This window comes from Ictalurus punctatus, chromosome 20 (assembly GCF_001660625.3).
Source record: "Ictalurus punctatus breed USDA103 chromosome 20, Coco_2.0, whole genome shotgun sequence".
Classification (NCBI taxonomy): Eukaryota; Metazoa; Chordata; class Actinopteri; order Siluriformes; family Ictaluridae; genus Ictalurus; species Ictalurus punctatus.
In genome coordinates this window covers 19,504,721-19,526,457 of record NC_030435.2, presented here as the reverse complement: position 1 = coordinate 19,526,457, position 21,737 = coordinate 19,504,721, and the positions used below count along the sequence as shown (strand labels likewise).

Sequence of the window (21,737 nt, the reverse complement as noted above, 5' to 3'; positions counted from 1 at the left end):
ACCCCGGGTCAGAAAACATCATTAATCAGTGTCAGTCGATATATTGATCTGATTTATCGATGACCACGGAAAACGAGAGCGTGCTCCCCCAAACAGGCCAAGCTTTCACACTGTTACAAGTTAAGACCCATTTCAGAATTTCGGCTCGAAACTGACATATTAGGCTCCTGAAAAGGGGCATTTCGTGGGTCAGGTATTTAATTACCTAATGAATGAATGAATAATCAACTCTTACATTAAAAAAGTCATATTTAGTTAGCATATTTGTACTTTAATGATGCACATCAAGAACACACACACAGTGTATTGGATTAATTATTAAAGTTTTAACGCCTCCAGTCTTAATGTTCATCTGTGTCGAGCTGGCCTGTATGAACACTAGATTTATAGGCTAAGAGTTAGCTCGACATTTGGTGGATTCAACATTTCAGATTTAGCTGTTTTATATTTATATATAAAATTTATATGCATTGGACAAATTTGTAGATTTCCAAAATTGCAGTGGAAAGTATATTAAGTTCATATACTGTGCATAATATTTGTGATATTTAGGCAAAAATATATATTAAGCGTGACAATACTTTTCCAATAAAAGGGAAAACATTCACCAGATGCTGGTGCAGAGTGCGTACATATACAAATAATGCAATCGTTCACTGGATTGGTGGAAAAGGCGCGACTTCAGGACCACAGACAGCGTGCGCGTGACCGCGAGATTTACACACGGGAGCGCGCGCTCGCGCTCGGACGCGGACACTGCGCCCAGCTCCGGTCTCTCGGTAGAAGCGCTGTTGCACAGTGAATGAGCCGCACGCGTACATCGTCCACTCCATACACACACACACATACACACACACACACACACACAGACACAGGCGCGCGCGCACACACACGCACACAGAGACGCACAGACACATAGACACACACACACACAGTGACCCTGCTGAAAGCGTGAAGGCGGCGAAGAAGGAGCGCGAGTGTTTAGAACATCATGCTCGACTGACTGATCGTCGACGCTCCGAAATCAATGGATTGGTTTTGAAATCGTTTTCGTGAAAAGAAGAAGTAGTAGTAGAAGAAGAAAACAAAAGAAGAAATCCGCTTCTGTGGGAGGTTTGTGGAGAGCGCGCGCTGTGCGTAGAGAGAGTGACAGAGCAAGAAAGGGAAAGAGAGGAAGGTAGAGAGGGAGGGAGGGAGGCAGAAAGACAGTGTTTCTTCAATATGGAACTTACAATGGAGAACATCGGCAACATGCATGGCGTCTCGCATACGCAAGCGGGAGAATTGATGAACGCGTCGCATGGGAGACCGTCATCATCAGCGTCCCACCGGAACCTGGTGTCGCACGGGCGCTCGGCGATGGTCTCCAGCATGGCTTCAATCCTGGAGGGCACCGCCGGCGAGTACCGGCCCGAACCAGCACTATCGGGCCACCTGCACCCAGCGATGAGCATGTGTGAGTCGGGCATGAGTTTGTCCAACACATACACGACGCTCACTCCGCTTCAGCATCTGCCCCCTATCTCGACTGTGTCGGACAAGTTTCACCACCCGCACCCGCACGCGCACCACCACGCCGCGCACCAGCGCCTCGCCACGGGAAACGTGAGTGGAAGCTTTACGCTCATGCGAGATGACCGCGGCCTGGCCTCCGTCAGTAACCTGTACGGACATTATCCTAAAGACATGTCCGCCATGGCGCCGCCCTTGTCGCCGCTGTCCAACGGGCTCGGTTCTCTGCACAACTCTCAGCAGGCTCTGTCCGCATACGGGCCGAGCGCGCACCTCGCCAACGACAAGATGCTCTCCGGCGGCTTCGACTCCCATGCGGCGATGCTCTCGCGTAGCGAGGAGCACATAGCCCGCAGCCTGGGGGGCCACGGACACGGCATGATCTCCAACTTGAACGGCATGCACCCTCACGGACACCTGCACTCGCAGGCTAACGGATCCATGTTGGCCGAGCGCGAGAGACACGCGGCCGCAGGCGGGCATGGCGTCGGCGGGAGCGGTGGTGGCTCAGGCCAAGTAGAGGAGATCAACACGAAGGAAGTGGCTCAGCGAATAACGGCCGAACTGAAGCGCTACAGCATCCCGCAGGCCATTTTCGCGCAGAGGATCTTGTGCCGCTCGCAGGGCACCCTGTCGGACCTGCTGCGCAACCCGAAGCCCTGGAGTAAGCTGAAGTCCGGTCGCGAAACCTTCCGGAGGATGTGGAAGTGGTTACAGGAGCCCGAGTTTCAGAGGATGTCCGCGCTCAGGTTGGCCGGTGAGTGCGCGCTCACGTTTGTAAGTTTTGCAATTGTTTAATGACCACATTGATAAAACGCCGAATGTGACACAATTAATGTCACGATAGCATGCCATTATATCAGAGTAATATCTGCAGCGTTGCCAGATTGGATCTCGATCACAATTCTCTACATGCAATCTCAAATTTAACTTTCCCACGAATTAAAATACATTTTATTCAATCCGGTAGGTCTCCAATTTAGTGGAAAAAAAAACAAACAAAACAAAACTCTGGCAACAAAATCTGGCAACACTACAAATCTGCTCACCATGTCACTGCTTATCTTATTGTCATCCTCCGTCCAGTGAATTCAGGGCGAGTAGGTTATGTTTACACTCTAAACCTCGAAAGAGACAAGTGTTTAAACAAAATCACGTTATTTAGGCTATTTGGCTTTGTCCAGTCTTATTCCAAACGAGCTATTAATTCTGGAAATACAAGCATGCAAACTATCCAGGATTTACTTCCTATAATATTTTTTTGAATGCATGTGTGATGATGCTCTCGACAAAGAGCTCAGGGGTTTTCACTTCTACAACGTTCACTTGCTAAATGTTGACAACGCTTTGTCAAAACAAACAAACAAACAAACAAACAAACAAAAAACTTCCTGGAAAACAGGCAGGCCATACATATAGTAAAATTCTCAGTGTTGAATGAACACGTATAGGCCCACTGTGTGTCCAGTTCAGCTGCACACAAATAAACATTACAGACTATCAGAATTCTATGCAATCGTTTGAGTTGATCCGACACTGAGTTGTTAATTTAGTGCTTAAGATTTTGCTGAGTGTGTAATTAAGCAGTTGCACATGACTGAGGCCTGTTCGCGCTTTTTTAAATTTAACACAGTAAAAGAGAGACTCTGAATGAGTGCTAAACTGGATGGCCATCAGACATTTAAGAAACGATTTCCTGTCAGCGGCTTGATGAGTGTGTACTGCTCTCTCCCACAACAGATGGGGGGATCTCTCTCTCTCTCTCTCTCTCTCTCTCTCTCTCTCTCTCTCTCTCTCTCTCTCTCTCTCTCTCCGAAGTCGTGCTCAGCGGGCTTTCCTGCAAAAGGTCACTTTTTGTGTTTTCGGCCATGTTAACCCGAATGCACCCTCCTCCAATCAACCGGAAATGAAGCCTCTCGAGGTCCTGTGTACAGTAAACTCCTTCACTTCATTACGCGGCCCTGAGCCTCTTTTCGTGCGTGCTTTCTGAAAGAAGAGAGTGACCATTTAAAATGTAGCTATTACTGTACAGTTATTATTAGAATAATCACTATCTGACTGTCAGATTGCAGTGTTTAATTACATAAGACTATTAATTATAAGCGCATCTACTGTCTTTTGTTCTTGCTCTGCTCGCTTTGAGCTTTTAATTCTGTCCATTGTCCCCTGTGGTGCCTTATAATGCTAATATAAAAACAATCCACAGTTTACAAATCCACATTTACACTGTTCTTTAAGAAGTCAGCGCTCTTCCTCTTCTTCTTCTCCTTGTTTCTTACTTTTATCTATCTATCTATCTATCTATCTATCTATCTATCTATCTATCTATCTATCTATCTATCTATCTATCTATCTATCTATCTATTTGTTACAAGAAATAAGAAGTCTAGGTATCATTTCTGCGTCCTTTTGCTCCCTTTTCCTTTTTAATTTTCACATTTACCTTAGAGCTCTTGAACGACCGTATTTCCGTATTTAAATGATGTTTACGCGCAGGACAGATGAACTCCTAGCTGGTCTCCAATTTATTTATCTCCCCCCTTTTTGTGCATTAACATTTTGGTCTCTTAACCCACAATATTCTGCCAGTATTAATGCATCCTACAGGGACAAGATAACCACCCCACCTCAGGCGTTTTGAGTGTTCGCCTCACGTTGGGATCCAGTGTGACCTCCAGCCGATCAGAGCTGCGTCCCTTTAAATGGAGCGCACAAATCAATACTCGATTGAGAACTGGAAGCACAGATATAACCGCACTGCTGCTCTCCGGATTTAATTTAACTCGATATGCTTTTAACGCTTTCCTATTAAACCGTGACACGCTCATTTGTGTATTTTATGACAAATGCTGGCATTTGGATTTCTCTGCGCTGCTGATGCCATTTGGATTTGAGGCATCCTTTGCAAAAGGAAGCCATTATGCTGAATGTAAATATTAAAATACCATTATACAACTGATTTTTTCCCCCCAGCTTATCCAGTGCCATATCACTCCAGAGAATTATAGGTGGAATTATACACTCTCAGATAAAAAGAATCCTAAATTGTACCTTTCCTTGTGGTATCCTTTAAGCTTTAAGAATTATGGGCCATTTATATACCTAAAATCATTTTAAATCAAGGTAAAAAAAATAAATAAAATAATTAAGGTACTAATTATAACAGTATCGCCCCAGCAAAGCAACAAGGAAGGATGCCCTTTTATCTGAGTGTGTAGATCATTTTCATATGTGTTTGGGAAGCTTTGGTAAGTAGCAATCAATTGTGGTTAATATGATAAAGTCTAGAACAGGTTTTGATAGAGAAAGGTTGATAGAGATGCTGTGCTATGAAACCACGCAGAAATATTGCTTTCCAATAGGGCTATGGGAAATTCAATGACCGCTTAGACATCTCTACATCCATTTATCGGTCAAACAGTGAATTCTGCAACTGCTGGATAGTTAAAACAACCGAAACAATGTAAAAGACAAATATAACCATTTAAGTCAACAAAAACAATTCACAAAGCACTCCAAATTATATAGGCTTTTTCAAGGTCATGTTTTTTCAGTGCCAGCGTGAGTGTAAAATAGCACAACTAGGCAGGAAAGGGATCTACTGGCTTTCAAAATGCATGCCTCCACAGACAATGAACTGTAAATATGGTGGACAATATGGCTGAAAGCCCATCTGTTCTTCATCCCACTATCCCATCCACAGATGCATATTCAACTGACGTTCTCCATTCAAATCAAGTCAGAGTTATTAATCTACAGTGCATGCTGTGGTGAAATACTTCACTCTATAAAGTTAGATAGGTTATAATATCAAATTTATTATGATCCCAATCGATGCAAGATTGGAATCTCTTTCTCTTAGGCTTGTGGAGGCAGTATGGATTGCCTGTTTCTGGACCCTTGAGACAGGGTCTCGTGGTTAGGGAGGGCAGCATTAGTGACCTGCACGCGGACACACGTCCAATCTGGGCGCGTTTGAATGCCTAATGGATAGCCTTGATTAATTGCTTCTCAGCACAGTCAAGACACTCTCTCTCTTTCTCTCCCCCTCATCCATAATGATTAAATTATTCATTAACAGAAATAACAGATGTTTTAAGACCTAGGGAGAAATAATTGCTAAAGTATGGCATTAAAAGTGAAAAAAACAACAACAACAACAACAACAACCAGAAATTAGTTACAGTTCTGTGGATCTTTCATCATGCACATTCATGATGAATGTGTTTGGATCTGATCTCATTTCTGTTAATGAAACATGTTGCTGAACTATCTCCCAGTTATGGATACAAAGATGCACCTGTGTAGAACAAATCAAGAGCACACCAAGTCAGACATCTGACTTTCTTCTGAATCTAAGACACTTCTGCTTGAAGTATTCCTCACTGCATGCTCTCCAGGCCACAAGTCTGAACAGGCTGAAGTGTGACAGTGTGAAATAGTAAAAGCCTGTTTGTGAAGACCCCATGCAGGATCTCAGTGGGTTGATTATAGTGTTGTTATCACTCTGTGGCTTCAAGGTGAAGGGGATGACAGGGTCCAATCATCTAGAAGAGAACAAGTTAAGAAGTCGCTGTGAACCAGTTGTTAGGGAACGTCACTTTCCTGTAGTGTCTATGATATTGTCTCAAATTGGTCAAAAGTACTGAATAAGATCAAACTTTACTTGTCAGAGCATGTGGTTAATCTCGTACGAGATTTATATAATGATCTCTGTAGCAAAGCGAAACTCCTGCTTGTGTTGTACTCACTTTAACTAAGCGTGGTCAATCTGATTATGTTTTGAATAAAAGTGCCTGCTAAATGACTGCAGACCTAGTTAATAGGTGAAGCATGTTTGAGTCCAAGCTATCAATGTTTGAGCATTATTATGGACAATTTAGCATAATCTCATGTGCTAACAGGCCCCTGTTAGCTTTCATTCATTATGAGCAATGTTAGAATTATTGTATGAGGTAGCTATACATTTACAGAAAGTCAATGTGGAGAAAAAAAATGGCTTGGTAGAAAAATACTTGGGTGAAGTCTAGCATTTCTGTAGAATAGGCTATAGCTCAGAGAGATATTACAAGCGCTCTCCAGACTGAGGAACATACTCATAACAAGACATTCCCAATGTAGACCAACGTCAAGTGGTGTGTAGGATTTAATTAAGAAAGCCTCAGCAGTACCTTTTGTCTTACAAACGATTTTACTGTGGATCAGAGCTCGTAAGGGTGAAACACGAAGGTAGGATTCGAGTCATTTGGACCAAGAATGAGGTGATGTTAATACTTAAAGCCTTATATAATCAATAAATGGCTACTTGGAATCACCAGAGCGCTCTGTTTGATAACCGACTTGAAATATAATTGGATGTAATATGGTAATATGCAATCCTGATTGGCATTTGGGCGACTACATCATCATCTGTACAGATATTGTGATCTAGATCTTGTAACAAGGCAATAATTTAAATTTATGCCCAATAATTAAATACTTTATTGCATCATATAAAATAATATTTAAAAAAATCTTGCACACAATGTAGGAAGAAAACAATGACCTTTGTCTCAGTGTGCACTGCATGCGTCAGCCTTTGATTGTATTTCTGTAGGCAGACATATGAATTTATAATATTATTTGGTCACATAGTGATCTTATACTGTCTTGTTATGCAGCCTGGGGATGAATTAAAGTCAATTCAATTTAACAAGCAATAATCTGTGCCTTTTCTCTATGAATAACAAGCAGCAAGGTATCGGCTTTAGTGAAGCAAATACATCAAATTGCTCATCTCGGGAAATATCATAATTAAATGTAAGTTGAATCCAAAAGTGAAAGTCAGCAGTTGGTGAGAATCGCTGGCAGTGACAGAATCACAGAGTCCGCCGCTCCCGTTCTGCCTGGCCACATAGCGCCATTTAAGCTTGTGCTGCTGCTGCGGCTTTGTCATTCTCATATGTTTGCCTGGCTTTGCACGTATGAGAGATCAATAACATAGCTTCCCATCCCCCTATTCTCCTCTCTTGCTTCTCTCTCTGAAGCACATCACAAAAAATGGCCTGCCATCCATTACGACTGCCACAGTAGTACTGAATAAGATCTGTTGATGGGTTAGGTTTACCAACACACACGCTCACACACACACACAAAAAGACAATATTCTTTCAGAGTCATGTAGACATGAAATGCAATGGCTGATATTATAAGATATCAGCCATTGCATGATATTCTGAAGAGAGTTCTAGCCAGTGATGAAAGAAATGTCCAGTAGGGCACAATCCTTTGATGACGTGCATTGAAATAATTTCATGTTCATCCTAGTTGTGTAGGCTGAATTGTGTGTGTGTGTGTGTGTGTGTGTGTGAGAGAGAGAGAGAGAGAGAGAGAAAGCTATTAATGCATGTGTCATAATATGTGAGCTGTACCAAACATGATTGTGATGTGTGACTGAATATAGGCTCTGCAATCAATGTCTATCATTTAAGCTTTAGTTTTCCCTCACTTTTCTCAAAATCTGTTCATTTTATCCATCACTGAATTGATGCTTGAATGCACAAAACACACATTAAACGTATACTAATGGACATAAATTCCACAACAGGTGTAGTGGGGACTACCAAAGGTTTCTGAAATCACCAACGTTGCAACTGATGCATTCAAATAACATCAGTGTTATGAAAAGATTATGGACATGAACCCATGCATATATTTCTTTTGATTCTATTAATAGCTTTTAGGCAATCCAAAGCCCTGTTTCTGACATTGTGGTTCAAATTATTGCACATTTAACTACTTAAACTCCCAGCGTGTTATTCATTCATCTACACTGAAGCATATTATTCAGTAAATACTAGCAATTATTCCATTCCAACAGTTAAACTAAGAAATGTTGAAATGTGTGTACCATGTGGTGGTCTGGATCTGCAGACAGGTCTCAAGCGTTCAAATTCTTATAATAATCTAACCCTTATCATGTAAAAGAGTTCAATAGAAACAGACACCTTCCATTTGTGAAACTTATATCCAGATGTCTGTGTTTATAAGTAGAAATACATTAAACACAAAAAAGAACGAGTCCCTGATGGTCTAGGTTTAAAATAGCTTCATGTCAGGAGCCAGAATAAGATACAAAGACACACACACACACACACACACACACACACACACACACACACACACACACACACACACACACACACACACACACACACACAGCTTCTGCTTGTTTCAGTTCAAAAGATTTTTTTAAAAAAAATCTGTTTGGTATCTCCTCTCATCTCCCCCAAACTGTGGAAATGAATGTAAATATGCTTCAAACTCCCCAAAACGTCGAACTGTACGCGAAGAAATGTGTGCTCGGCGAGATAAAAGCAGACGGCGGGGCACTGCGATTGATTGAGGGTGGGAGAGATTTGACTTTGTGAAAAGCAGCAGATCGAGGCGAGCTGCTGAAATGATCGATTCTGGCGTTAATAATTGATAAGCATGAGGGGAAGGCGGGGAGGGAGGCAAGGGTTGTGGCTGCTGTAACCAAGTCAGTTCTCGGTAAGCAAAGTGGAACGTGCGGTGAATGTTTAGAGACAACATTAACGTTGGCTGGGGATATATTTCAGGACAGGTCAAAAACGGAGAATCCGGGCCAAGAACTCCTGAAGCATAGGAGTTTATGATATCATAGGAGATTTAGAAGGTGTAGTTTGATAAGGTGTGTGTGTGTGTGTGTGTGTGTGTGTGTGTGTGTGTGTGTGTGTGTGTGTGTAAGATTCGAATGGCCTCAGAGAACGCATTCGCTCATTTACATACTCCGCTCATTATCATTTCCTATTCGTCAGCAAATACAGTACAGTGCAATCCAAGGTTGTAATCATTTGATATTTGAAGGTTGGAGAGAGGCATGTATTGTGCTCAGGGTCACTGGGTGTGTGCATTTGCATATCAAACTCATATGAATGCACAGGTGTGATGTGCAGGTTTGTACACACAGGTTTACTGTATATTTACTGTATATCCTTCCATGTACTGTATGTGTAAAAGCAAGATAGGAGCACTCACAGGAGACATTGTGTGTGTGTCTGAGTGTGTTGCAATATTAGTGTGAAAGTGCGTGTGTGGGCATGTGTGCGTTATGTGTGTGTGTTTATGAGTGTGTATGTGATTGGGTTATAGAGTGTGCCTGTGCTATATATTGTTAAGGCTTATCTGACTTGAATCTCTGACTCTGAATCTGTATTGATTTCCTTTCCCCTGCTCTCTCTCTCCCTCCATCTCTGGGGCTCCCACCAGCAGCAGCTAGCCAAGCAGAGACACACACACACACACACACACACACACACAAGGAACAGCCAGCAGCAGCCAGTCAAGCAGGGGCCTTTGCTCACAGTACTTTCCCACCAACAGATTTTTGGTTTCTGCACACACACACACACACACACACACACACACACACACACACACACACACACACACACACACACAGACAAAAGAACAGATTCTATTTGAAAGCATTTTCCCAGCTGAATACATTCAGCCACAGACATCGTGGTAAATATAATAAAAGCTTCCATTAATCATTGAACAGTCGAGTATAAATGTGTTTGCTAAGACATAAACAGTATGAGATGCACGTACACTCAGTGAGTCTTTATTATAAGCGTTGTGCTTTATTTCCCTCAAAACACTGCCTTTGTGCACTCAAGAATCCCATCAATTATTTGAGTAATTATTAGATATTACAACTAACACCTTAACGAGACAGTAAGGGATTTCAGAATAGCAAAGTTGCTCTATTTGCATTTATTCTCTAACATAATGGGAGTGTATACGGGAAACCAAACCCAGTAACATCACTAATAGGGGGTTGGGGGATAGGACGGTCCAAACACTCCTTACTCTCATAACAACATACTTTATGTATCAGTAGCTACTGAATAATTCCTAATTACTGTGTAATACACTAATATGCAAAGTCAATGGACAAATGTGTAACTTAATTAACTTTTAAATGTACAGTACATTCACTACACAACTCAAATCTATCTATCTATCTATCTATCTATCTATCTATCTATCTATCTATCTATCTATATATCTATTCAAATGATTTTGAATAGCCCTTTTCTTGCTCATCTGATGAAACTGATGACTTTTATCCAAAACGTCACGTTTCTCTGGAGCCTTTATGTGCTATGCTGAACTGCATCTTCCATTACATTATATTTGTATACTTAAAGTATTATATAATACTTCACATCAAGCTCATGTCTGGTTCAACTCACACATTAGCACACATGCATTAATCACACTCACACACACTTCAGCCTACACAACCTTGAACGTGCAGTCATTTCACTGCACTTCATCAATGTAGCATACATTTAAAATGTACATATTTGACCTTAACCTGATTAGAGTGCTGCTTTTTATTCAGTTGTATAATTTCTATTTAGATCATTTTATTGCTTAAGTGTACATTTGAGCGTTAAAACATATCCCGGCCTTCGACTATGTATGATGTATTTCTTCAAGAGTAAATAGTAAATTACCAACATATATGAATAGGGGGGGAAAATAACTTGATAAATTAAATTCCTTACTTTGACTTTAATGAATACACATAAATGGATTGATTTATTGACGTATGTTTAATAACCTAGTAATAACAGACCGAGTAGGATTTAATGACACGACATAGAAATTAAAAACAAGAAATCTAAAAAGAATTCACATATTCACAGATAAGTCTTTAAAGGTAGCATCTCAGCCTGTTCCACAGAGATGGTGGTAAAGGGCTCTAACAGTATAATGTGGGATTAATATAAGATCTGTTATAGATCTTTCACTTCTCGGCTTCCAGATCAATCCATCTGTCTATGAATGGCATTTAATTGAGCTGCTCGCGATAGATCTGGCTCGTCAGATGTTTGTCCACTGAGCAATTGATTTTGGTGAGCAGTTAGGAAACGGTGTGCACACAGAGGAACTGCCCCTGACCTGAAATATAGGAATGCTTGGTTTCTATTACACCGCTCTCTAAAGGCCAAACTTACTGTGTAAAGTTCCCACACTGTCTCTGATCCAATTAGTGTGGAGATGTTAAGAAGAGGCCACACTCCTTAGATACGCTTAACAGGTGCCATGTCATACAGCTCAGCTGCAGCAAACTGGGGGACTGAGGAAATGTGGAGGTTGATTATATTACAGAAAAGGAGAATTATCTGCTTATAATCAGGCAGTTTTAACTAGCAAAGCATGAGTGAAATGATTAAATAAACATTAAAGAACTTTCCACCAGATGGACATCATCATTTTAGAATTAGGGTTAGTGAATTCATTTATTCATTAATGTTGTCTGAATTGAGGGTTAATTCGTCAGCTATTTTTGTTTGTTTGTTTTACCTTCCTTTCTGTTTCAGCCATCATATTAACCTAACCTAGAAATTCAAAGTTGTCAAAACTCTCTATCATTACTGAGTGCTGTGATAGACCAGAGAAATTTCTTTTGAAGCAATCATAACCTGCATTAAAGTTTAACGACGTGTTTTGCATCATCTGCTATATCTGACTTGTTTTGAGTGAAGCACAGTGTAAGCAGCAACTTAAATAGGTTATAGCAGTTTGCTAATTACAGTCTGGTAAGTAAATTCATTTAAGTTTGGAAGTGATTTCATTGTGTTGCACAGTATAAGTTATAACTCCACAACAAACCTGCATGTGTCTGAGGAAAGAGTCCGTGGCTGTTGATCCTCAACTGATGTGTGTGTGTGTGTGTGTGTGTGTGTGTGTGTGTGTGTGTGTGTTGAATTAGTAGCAAATTGCATTATTATTATTATTATTATTATTATTATTATTATTATTATTATTATTATTATTATTATTATTTCACGTTCATTTTTCGCCGGTCTGTTTTCATGGCACGTGTCTCCTTCCTAAACCTTCAACTCATAGACGACGACGAAGCGTCCATTTGATCACAGCCCATATTACCTATAAATAAAAGATGTTTTTGTTTATTATTACCCAGAGCTTTAAATTGTAATTTTTTTCCAGCTTTTCTTGAACACCACTCATCTGTTCCCTCTTAATGGGGAAGCTACACTTTTTTATGTGCTTATTTCGGGTTGCACGTGATGTGCGTCTTTTATATTATAGGAAAGAAAATGCGTATCTATCTATCTATCTATCTATCTATCTATCTATCTATCTATCTATCTATCTATCTATCTCTTTTTTATTTTTTATTTTTTTATTTATTTATAGGCCTACTCATTTGTGTTCTGAATACTGATCTGTGAGTAAATAAGAACAACATTTTTAACGTCAGTTAAAGAAATCAGAGATTACAATTTAAAAAAAAAAAAAGTCTTTCATTTAATAATCTTAAATAGAAAATAAAAAAGCTCTGTAGATATAGTTCTATATGCAGAATAATGTGCTCTGTTTGTACTTGAGTTTAAACAATTACAAATGTTGTATCAATTATCATGAGCTATTACAAAACAACAACGATTACATTTTTACAAAATGGAAGTCACCAATAATATTTAAAATTCATTGCACGCGCGCTTATATGCCTCGCGATGATTTTAAACTATTGTATGCCACATTCTGGTGTAATGTTAATATATATATATATACCGTTTATAATATTTCTAGTTTTGTATCCCCATCATCAGTTTCTCTTGTATGACTCCACCGGTGTTATTTTGTCCAGTTTTGTGGGTTATGGAGATGACACGGTGCAAAATTCATCTTTTGATGAAAATGTGAGAATCGAATGGAAATGGCTTTATTCCTGCTCTGTGTTGTATCTGAGAGGATCTCGTCAATGTATTGACAGAGAAAATTGACTTAACGCTAGAATCACCCATAAAGAGCCAGGATGCAATGCTTGGCAATGAAGAATCCCATTCAAGTCTCACGCTCGTCCATCATCCCGCCTGCATTCGTGGTAAAAAAAATAAATAAAAAAGTAACACATTTCCCCAGTAATATTTGGACACAAATGAGACCCATACAGTAAATGTGAATAAATCACAACAACAATCTGTAAGATCTGTCAGTAAACTGACTTGTTAATAGCCTGATGAAGAACCTCTGCTATTTCCCAACAAACTTTGTGTAGCCTCTTCCTCCTCCTCCTCTGCAGTTTAACCAATTTTTACATGTATTACTGAAGTTACACTGCAGTTAACTCTCTGGATAGCTTCTTTTCACCGCACCCCAAAAAACAAAAGCTCGGTCCTGTGTATCGATCCTTATCCGAGCGCTTATAGCTGCATGCTGCGGTTAGTTATTGATCGCGGCCTCGGCTCTCTCTCAAACCAACGCTCAGGATGTGTCCCAAACCGAGAACTACACAGGCTACTACTCACTTATCTGTAAACCCAGACCATAAACTACTGCTCAGTGTTGGTTTACTTGGTACACCATTAAAGCCACGCAGAGTTCCATAGAGAAACTGTGGTGAACTGATTCCATAGTCTAATGACCAGACTGAGACAGGATGTAGGCGTGTGGCTGCAGGGTTCATTACATGCACTATTAAATAATTTATCTAGAGAATAATTAGCGTGCAATTTGAAATAAATAAATTAAATAATGCAATTTGAGCTTCTTGACCGCAAATTCATATACCTTCACATTTGAACTAATGGGGAGAAATGTGGTTGAAAATGAGTTCTATTTCACAGGCCTATCCTGAGGTCTTAAAAAAGATAGATGGTGACCCCTAGCCTCAACTGTTTGTACAAATGAAGGCGTAAGAATTGTTAAGAATTTGCAAGTGTGTGACTTGAGACACACCATGTAGAATGAATTAGACCACTCAAAACAAACTAACAAATAAATAGGTACATTCCAAACAAACAAACAAACAAACAAAAAATATAAAATAAATATGAATCATACCGATTATGTGTGTTTAAAAATGTATAAAAATTAAACTGCCGAATTATTTCAATGTTTTGTACCATTTGTTAATTTTTATGTAATACCTTGTTTCTTTTTTAAACATTGTAACATATATTAATGTACAATGCGTAGAGGAAGTCCCGTCCAGTATTTTTATAATAATCATTTTATATTTTTATATTGATATATTGTTATATTTTCTGTAGTCTCATAGCAAACAGCTATCGAATGAAAAAACAAACAAACAAACACACAAAACACTGTCAATACATTTCAGCTGTTTTGTCCTTCTTTCTGTTGGACTACATCAATAAACTTTCATCCAATTTCAATATTGCCATTTCTCCCTCAATTTGTCATACTTTAGGGTCATTACCATTTAGCCCACTCCGATTTGATGGCCATATGATAGAAGATAGAATTTTCTAAAATTGTTGAAGATTACAGAAATGTAAAAAACAAAACCACCCCCCCCCCAAAAAAAACAAACAAACACCCCCCCCAAAACAAACAAACAAACAAACAAACAAACAAACAAAAAACTAATATCTTAGTATTTTATAGCCCGGTTCAGTCTAACTGCCAAGTTATTACAGTACTTATGAACAACACCGAGTTGCACTGTTCAGGGCATAAATGTTGAGATGTTGGCATGCAAAGAGCTATCTGTGTTTACTTTATAACGTTCGATACGCGAAAAAAAATGCTCTTACTGCAATCAAATAGCCTAAAAGTACAGCACAGTATTCAAGAGAACAGAATAAAATATTGCTTTCGGCAACAACCATAGAGAACTCCATCCATCTTAGTGATAACATACCAATAAGTGTGATTACCACTGGATTACGAAACTAAACAGTCTCGGGCAATTAAAATGTAGTTTGCAAACAGGCAAAGAACAAAGTAGGCTTTCATTTGTGAATGTCTCCTGAAAGTATTCAGGGCGTTTCACTCTCTCTCTCTCTCTCTCTCTCTCTCTCTCTCTCTCTCTCTCACACACACACACACACACACACGTACACACACAGGTGGGGGAGACCAACTTCTTTCACGAGTGCCAACAATACCCTCTACTTTGAGTGAATTTCATTCAGTATCTCAGAAATGTGACTACAGAAGGTTTTAAATTTGTTTCTGTCCTTGATTTGTCAGATTTGGCATCAAAATGATATAAAAATTATTTATTCTCTGTCAAAGTTACCATTTTTTATATAAAGCAGCAATAACGGCATTATTATTATTATTATTATTATTATTATTATTATTATTATTATTATTATTATTATTATTATTATTATACCATGCTATGATTTACGTTTTCTCTAGACATAGGCTTAGTAAACGTCCATTTATTTATCGAGAAATTGACTGCGCCTAAGGAAGACAAAGAAGCAAATTTGTTTGCAGTGTGGAAAAACGCCTGGAAGTAAATGACTGGTTAAGGAAAACAGACATTATGTATTAAATTATCAGTATATTAGTGCCAACACTCACTCATTACATTATAGAGTATTGAGTCGGTAATGTCGGAGCCAGAGAAAGCTTGGCATAGCCTCGGGTGGGTGAAGACTGAATTAAAGAAATGCCCCATGAAACGGTCTTAAAGCGCAGCTCGATCGATATTAACGGACTATTGCTCTGTAAGAAAACTCGAACCGTGGACCCGAACGGGTTTGTGCGTGGGCCACATGTCCCTACCTACCACTGCGAAGAAATCCAGAATGCAAGAACATTCTTACGCTTTCTGTTGCATAAAAATAGTCTAAAGATTTTGAGGCTCATTTATGCTCGGTTCACGCCTGGAGCAGTAAATAAACCTTCATGCCCCTTTATCGATTATCGGTAATTCGATACTGATTGGTTATTTAATTGATTTTTTTTCCTTATGATTGGTTCTTCAGCTCCACGAAGATTATACTCTACTACCCTACTACCAGATCCGATAAAAGTATAACATTCAAAAAGAATTACTGCGTCTGAAATCACACCTTATTCACTGTTTACTGCACTAGTTAGGACATCTTGCTATTTTATAAGTAATTTCTGAAAACAGAGCCGGAGCCGACCTGTTGTGCATATGTCTGAAATCACACCCTATTCACTACATAGTGCACTATTTGGAGAGTTTTGCCAATTTGAATTCACATAACCTATAAAAGCACTGTGGAGAATATCTGGTGAATTCATGAAATTCCACAATGTATAATAGGATGGAGTCCATAAACCTTAGAGGGTAAACAAAAGTGACGTAAAGATTATCCGATGCACACCTGGAATCCCACAATGCATTGCAGTAAGTAGCGTCCAAATGATGTACCTGAGCACCCACAATGCAGTTTGTATTTTGTAGGCTAGGGATTAGGGCGTTAACCTCACCCCAACAGAAGATACAGGCCTTCTCTAACAATGCCAGGGTTCCATCTGGGACTTTCTGAAGTAGCCCATTTTGTGCAGATTGTAGTTACTTATAGGGTATTGTATTAGTATAATACCCATTATAAATTGGAGAGCCTTAAGTGGCCCACTCTCTTCTTTTTTAAACACCATCTGATAAAAATAAAGCGCCTACTCGGAAACTTTTAGGAGTGTTGTATATGTGCAGGCCAATTTAAAGAGAATGACGTCACGCAAAGTGAACTGCATTATTAAGCGTCTGCATGTATCTCTAGAGAAATTCTTTATCACGGACTCGTAAAACAATTGACTGCTAATGTTTCTAGGACGTAACGTTTTAAAAGCTTTAAGAAAAATAATTATTTTCCAAATACGGACTGCCTTTATTCGGCCCCTAGACATTAAAAACGACTAGGCTATAATATATTATAGCCTGCGTGATTTCCAGCTTTTATTTAACAAACACCAGGAAGCCAATACGAGCGTTTAAATGTGGCTGACATTGAATTCAGGTTTCAGCATTCAGACCTTCAAGGTTGTAAAAAAATAAAAATAACGGAAAGGGTTGTGCGTAAAGACGCATATATGATGACTGATTTAATGTTAATTATAAAATAGAATTTAATTTCATAATGATCTGTAAATTCAAATTAAAATCTAGGCTATAATTATTTTGTAGCAACACGCTCTGTCTGTTTTTATTTATTTTTTAAATCACATTTCTGGAGATTGAGTGTGTATACAACATTTGGACAGGTTATAGGCTAATTTGTGTTGATGGGTATAGCCTATACACAACTAACAGCGTCGTGTTGCGTTAACGCGTGCTGTGTTAAATCTAAAACTGTAGTGATCATCTGTGTCCATTTGAACAGAAGCACCACAGGTGTGCTATCAATAGGGGACAGTCAGTCCACTCTACACGTCCATTTACTATTTTTGCAAGACAGAATGCGGTAGTTTGGTCGTTTTGATTGCACCACGTAGCCCTGCAGAGATTTTGCGGTAATTATGCATTGTGTACATTAAGCAGGCAACTGCATCGCATCCTTTTAAAGCTGTGTGACTCTGGAGAATAGACTAGGTTATGCGTGAAATTGGGCTATGGGGAGAATTTTTATTGACACGTTCGCCTGTTATTTTGCATCAGCCTGCACATCATAGCCTGCATCCACATCGGCCTTTATTCTACTCTCAGCCATGAAACGACCTCGTGGAGATCTTTTTTGGGGAAGGAGAAAAGGTAAAAAGGAAAAGCGAAATGAAAGGCTACATGAAATGAAAGCCTGCACATCTGGATGTGGACTCCAGTCGCCGATTACGGCGGTATGTGTCCTCGGGTTTGTTTTTTTTTTTTGAACACGTTGGATGGATTTTTCTTTTCTTTATGAAATTCACGGCTATAGCTCTAGTTTTAATGCGCGAGGCAGAAATGCGCGTCTTTGCTTCTTTCAGTCTGAGCGCGGCTGTGGCCCTAAAAGCTGCAATGATCGATTTTCCCCCGTTTTCTCCTGCGCACGTGGTCCAGCAATCAGGGCCCCCTTCCCGCGCGATCGACCCGTATTGATCCCCCCGAGCCCAGCGCGCGCCCGCTCACGGTGAGGCGCGAGAACCGCACCGGAACGACTGACATCAAGAGGCAGAACGTGGGAACGAGCGAGAAGGTGCTAGTCTCGCGCTCGATAGCAAACGGAACAGACAGAAAAATAGGTCGTTCATTTGATATATTATACCGTTTTGTGTAGGTTTTGTAGGTCTGTAAGTTTGCAACAAAAACAAAATGAATAAGGCAAAGGCATTAAATGTTTGTAAAATATGTATGCGTGTGCACACAGATGCTGATTGCATACTTGAACATTTGAATGAAGGTAGCTGATGTTCCGTGCGTGTGTGTGTGTGTGTGTGTGTTTGTGTGTGTCTGTGTGTGGATGCAAATAAAGGCAGATTGCATTTTGATGTGGCCTTCAAGCATGCTGCAGAATTATACAGCCTACATGCAAGAAGAAAAATATTATGTAGTTGCACGAGCATAACATGTTGTAGTTTAGTATTAATTAATTAATGCTTGATGGACTAGTGTGTGTGTGTGTGTGTGTGTGTGTGTGTGTGTGTGTGTGTGTGTGTGTGTGTGTGAATGTGATGTGCAGCGGTATATGAAAATGATGGATGAGTGTGCTGTTGCTTTAGATGGCAGCAGTAAACTGATTTGACTGTGTAGGAGAGATCGATCGGCTCATGGCTCTCTGTAATTAGACATACAGCGCTGGGGCCTGGCTTTTCCACTCTCAGCACAATCTCACTGGGGGAACCCTCGCCGTAACACACACACACACACACACACACACACACACACACACACACACACACACACACACAGTGAAATAGAGGAAGCAAAGTGAGAGCGCGAGACGAGACAGACAGACAAGAAGAGAAAGAGAGAAAGGAGTGAATGAGAGCGTGCACGGGTGAGCGTGATGGATGCTTGTGAGAAAGAGATGAAAGTATAACACCGAGCAAACTAGAAGATCCTGTCAGTACTATGCATGCACAGTTTTACATAATGATGCATGCAAAGCCACGCGCCGGGTTAGGAAAAAAAATGGAAGCACATAAAATACAAATAGAAAGCAAGCGAGTTAAATGTTGCATTTGTGCATTTGATTACCACCTCATAACACGTGTATAAAATAAAGTAATTGGACTCTATAGACAAACAACAGCGCGTTTTAAATGCAAATGATCACAGTTTACTGTCATCTTCCACACATTACTTCTGGTTTATGGAGTCCTGCTGCCATATTGTCGGCCTCATCTGTAGAGTCGGCGAGGTTAAAAGGAAGCACTGGCATATGAATGTAATACCTCTGAATGAGTCCAAACAGCTTGGAGTGGGATAGTGGATTTCGCTCGAGGGTTCTCTGATATAAGTCCCTGGGGATGACAGCTTCCTATTAAACACTGTTCGCACACACAGATACATATTTACATTTTGCTCTCCATGCTTCAGGCAATCACCTCCGACAAAAAACACACAAAAAAACCCAAACAAAAATCGAACATTAAAGGAACACTGAACGCATAAACGTGATATATATATATATATATATATATATATATATATATATATATATATATATATATATATATATATATATATATATATATATATATGAGACTTTCTTCTCCCCCATAAAAAAATAGAAAGTGTGATGTACGAGCTCAGGTTGTGATGTCATAAGATAATCATGATTTGAGGAGGATGTGGACAAATACTAGCTACCAATCCTAGACAATATTAGCAATAAACAATATATTTGTTATTATTATGGTGTATTTGGCATGTGTTTCCTAACGAGTATTGATAGTTAGATTGACAGACTGATTGAAAATTGAAGAAAGATATATAATATTTTTCATAAAATAAGGATCACTGAGGAACTGAAATTCTTAAAACCACAAATACATATCCAATCAGCAATCAAATATGAACGGTACTATTATATCAGTCTGTTGTCAACCCTATGGTCAATATAGTTTTCTTAGAAATAGAGGTACCAAACTGTACTTTTCCTGGTTGGTACCATCAAGGATATCATTTGTTTGTATCTTTTACTTGGAAAGATGCAGGTGGTGTAGCTATAAAGGCACATCAGTGGTCCTTAAGATCCTATATTACAAACATACATAGGCCTACTAAAGGTATGAAAGATGTACCCTTGATAGTACAACCCCAGCAACGAGGAAAAGTACAAATTGCTACTTTTATATCTGAGAATGTATATATAGGTTTGCTTTAAATGTGCTAAAGATTACTTTGTCAAATTCACCTTAGATTCCACCTGCCTTCACACTCCAGCATGCTTTCTATTTCATTTCTCTTCCTCATCAGCTCTATGCACATGACCACACAGCAATCTATATTTTGATTTGCGGCTTTATTGGTATTTCTATTCAGTGTGTCTGTGACTCTTGTTCTGTATGTGTGTGTGTCTGTGTGTGTGTGTGTTAGCCTGCAAAAGGAAGGAGCAAGAGCAGCACAAAGACCGCAACCTGGCGCCCAAGAAGCAGCGGCTGGTCTTCACTGACCTGCAGCGGCGCACGCTTATCGCCATCTTCAAGGAGAACAAGCGGCCCAGCAAAGAGATGCAGATCACCATTTCGCAACAGCTCGGACTGGAGCTCTCAACCGTGAGCAACTTCTTCATGAACGCCCGCCGTCGCTGCGTGGACCGTTGGCACGAAGAACCCAGCACCAGCCCTGGCCAGCCTGGCACTTCAGCCACCACCTTTTCCAAGGCTTGAACATCCATCCAAACTCATACACTGAAACCTGCTGGGCTGGGCAGGGCTGATACTGGATGCCCTGTTTGTTGGACACCAGACGCCCATGACTGATGATAGGAGTGTCGGTGGGCCCTGTCTTTTATCCTGGGTTTTTATTTTTATTTAGATTCTAAAATTTCACTTTAGGATGCAATGAATGGAAGTTTTTTGTTTTTTTTTCGATGACATTTCTCGTTTTCATGTCATTTGCCCAAGAAGGCCTAAGGCCTGGTCTGAGGGGAGGCTTGATATTTAAGCCTTAAGCCTTCAGTTCTCTTTGCCCTTCATTTTTTTTAAGAGTTGCACCAGGTGAACCAGGATTTGTTTTTGTCTCTTAACTAGGTAGTAACAAATAAGGGAGAGATGGCAATAAGTGTCCTGGCGCGTGCCCCATAGGCTAGTTCTCTGTGATCAATCAGTAGTTCTGCTCAAAATCTTTAATCATATTCGTGTTCTTTTTTTTTGTTTGTACAAATTTGATCTTCAGAGTCGTGGTGACGACTGGCTGCGAGAATTTACACGAAAATGGAGTTTTGCGCGTTACAATCATGCCTCAGACGCGCCACTCGTCTAAATTCTCTGGCCACGTTTCCAGTCCCGATTTTCTCGATCGC

General features: G+C 39.9%; 1 protein-coding gene across 1 annotated transcript; it reads left to right on the top strand.

Moving 5' to 3' along the window:
- Nucleotides 1-1,221: 1,221 nt before the first annotated feature.
- Nucleotides 1,222-21,102, top strand: onecut3b (one cut homeobox 3b). The gene is made up of 2 exons (XM_017495262.3): nucleotides 1,222-2,269; nucleotides 20,810-21,102. The coding sequence occupies exons 1-2, from the start codon at nucleotides 1,222-1,224 to the stop codon at nucleotides 21,100-21,102; spliced, it is 1,341 nt and encodes a 446-aa protein (XP_017350751.1).
- Nucleotides 21,103-21,737: the final 635 nt, after the last annotated feature.

Coding starts and splice junctions, on each gene's coding strand:
- onecut3b (XM_017495262.3), top strand. CDS start 1,222: ATGGAACTTACAATGGAGAACATCGGCAACATGCATGGCGTCTCGCAT. Junction 2,270..20,809: donor GTCCGCGCTCAGGTTGGCCG/GTGAGTGCGCGC, acceptor TGTGTGTGTTAG/CCTGCAAAAGGAAGGAGCAA.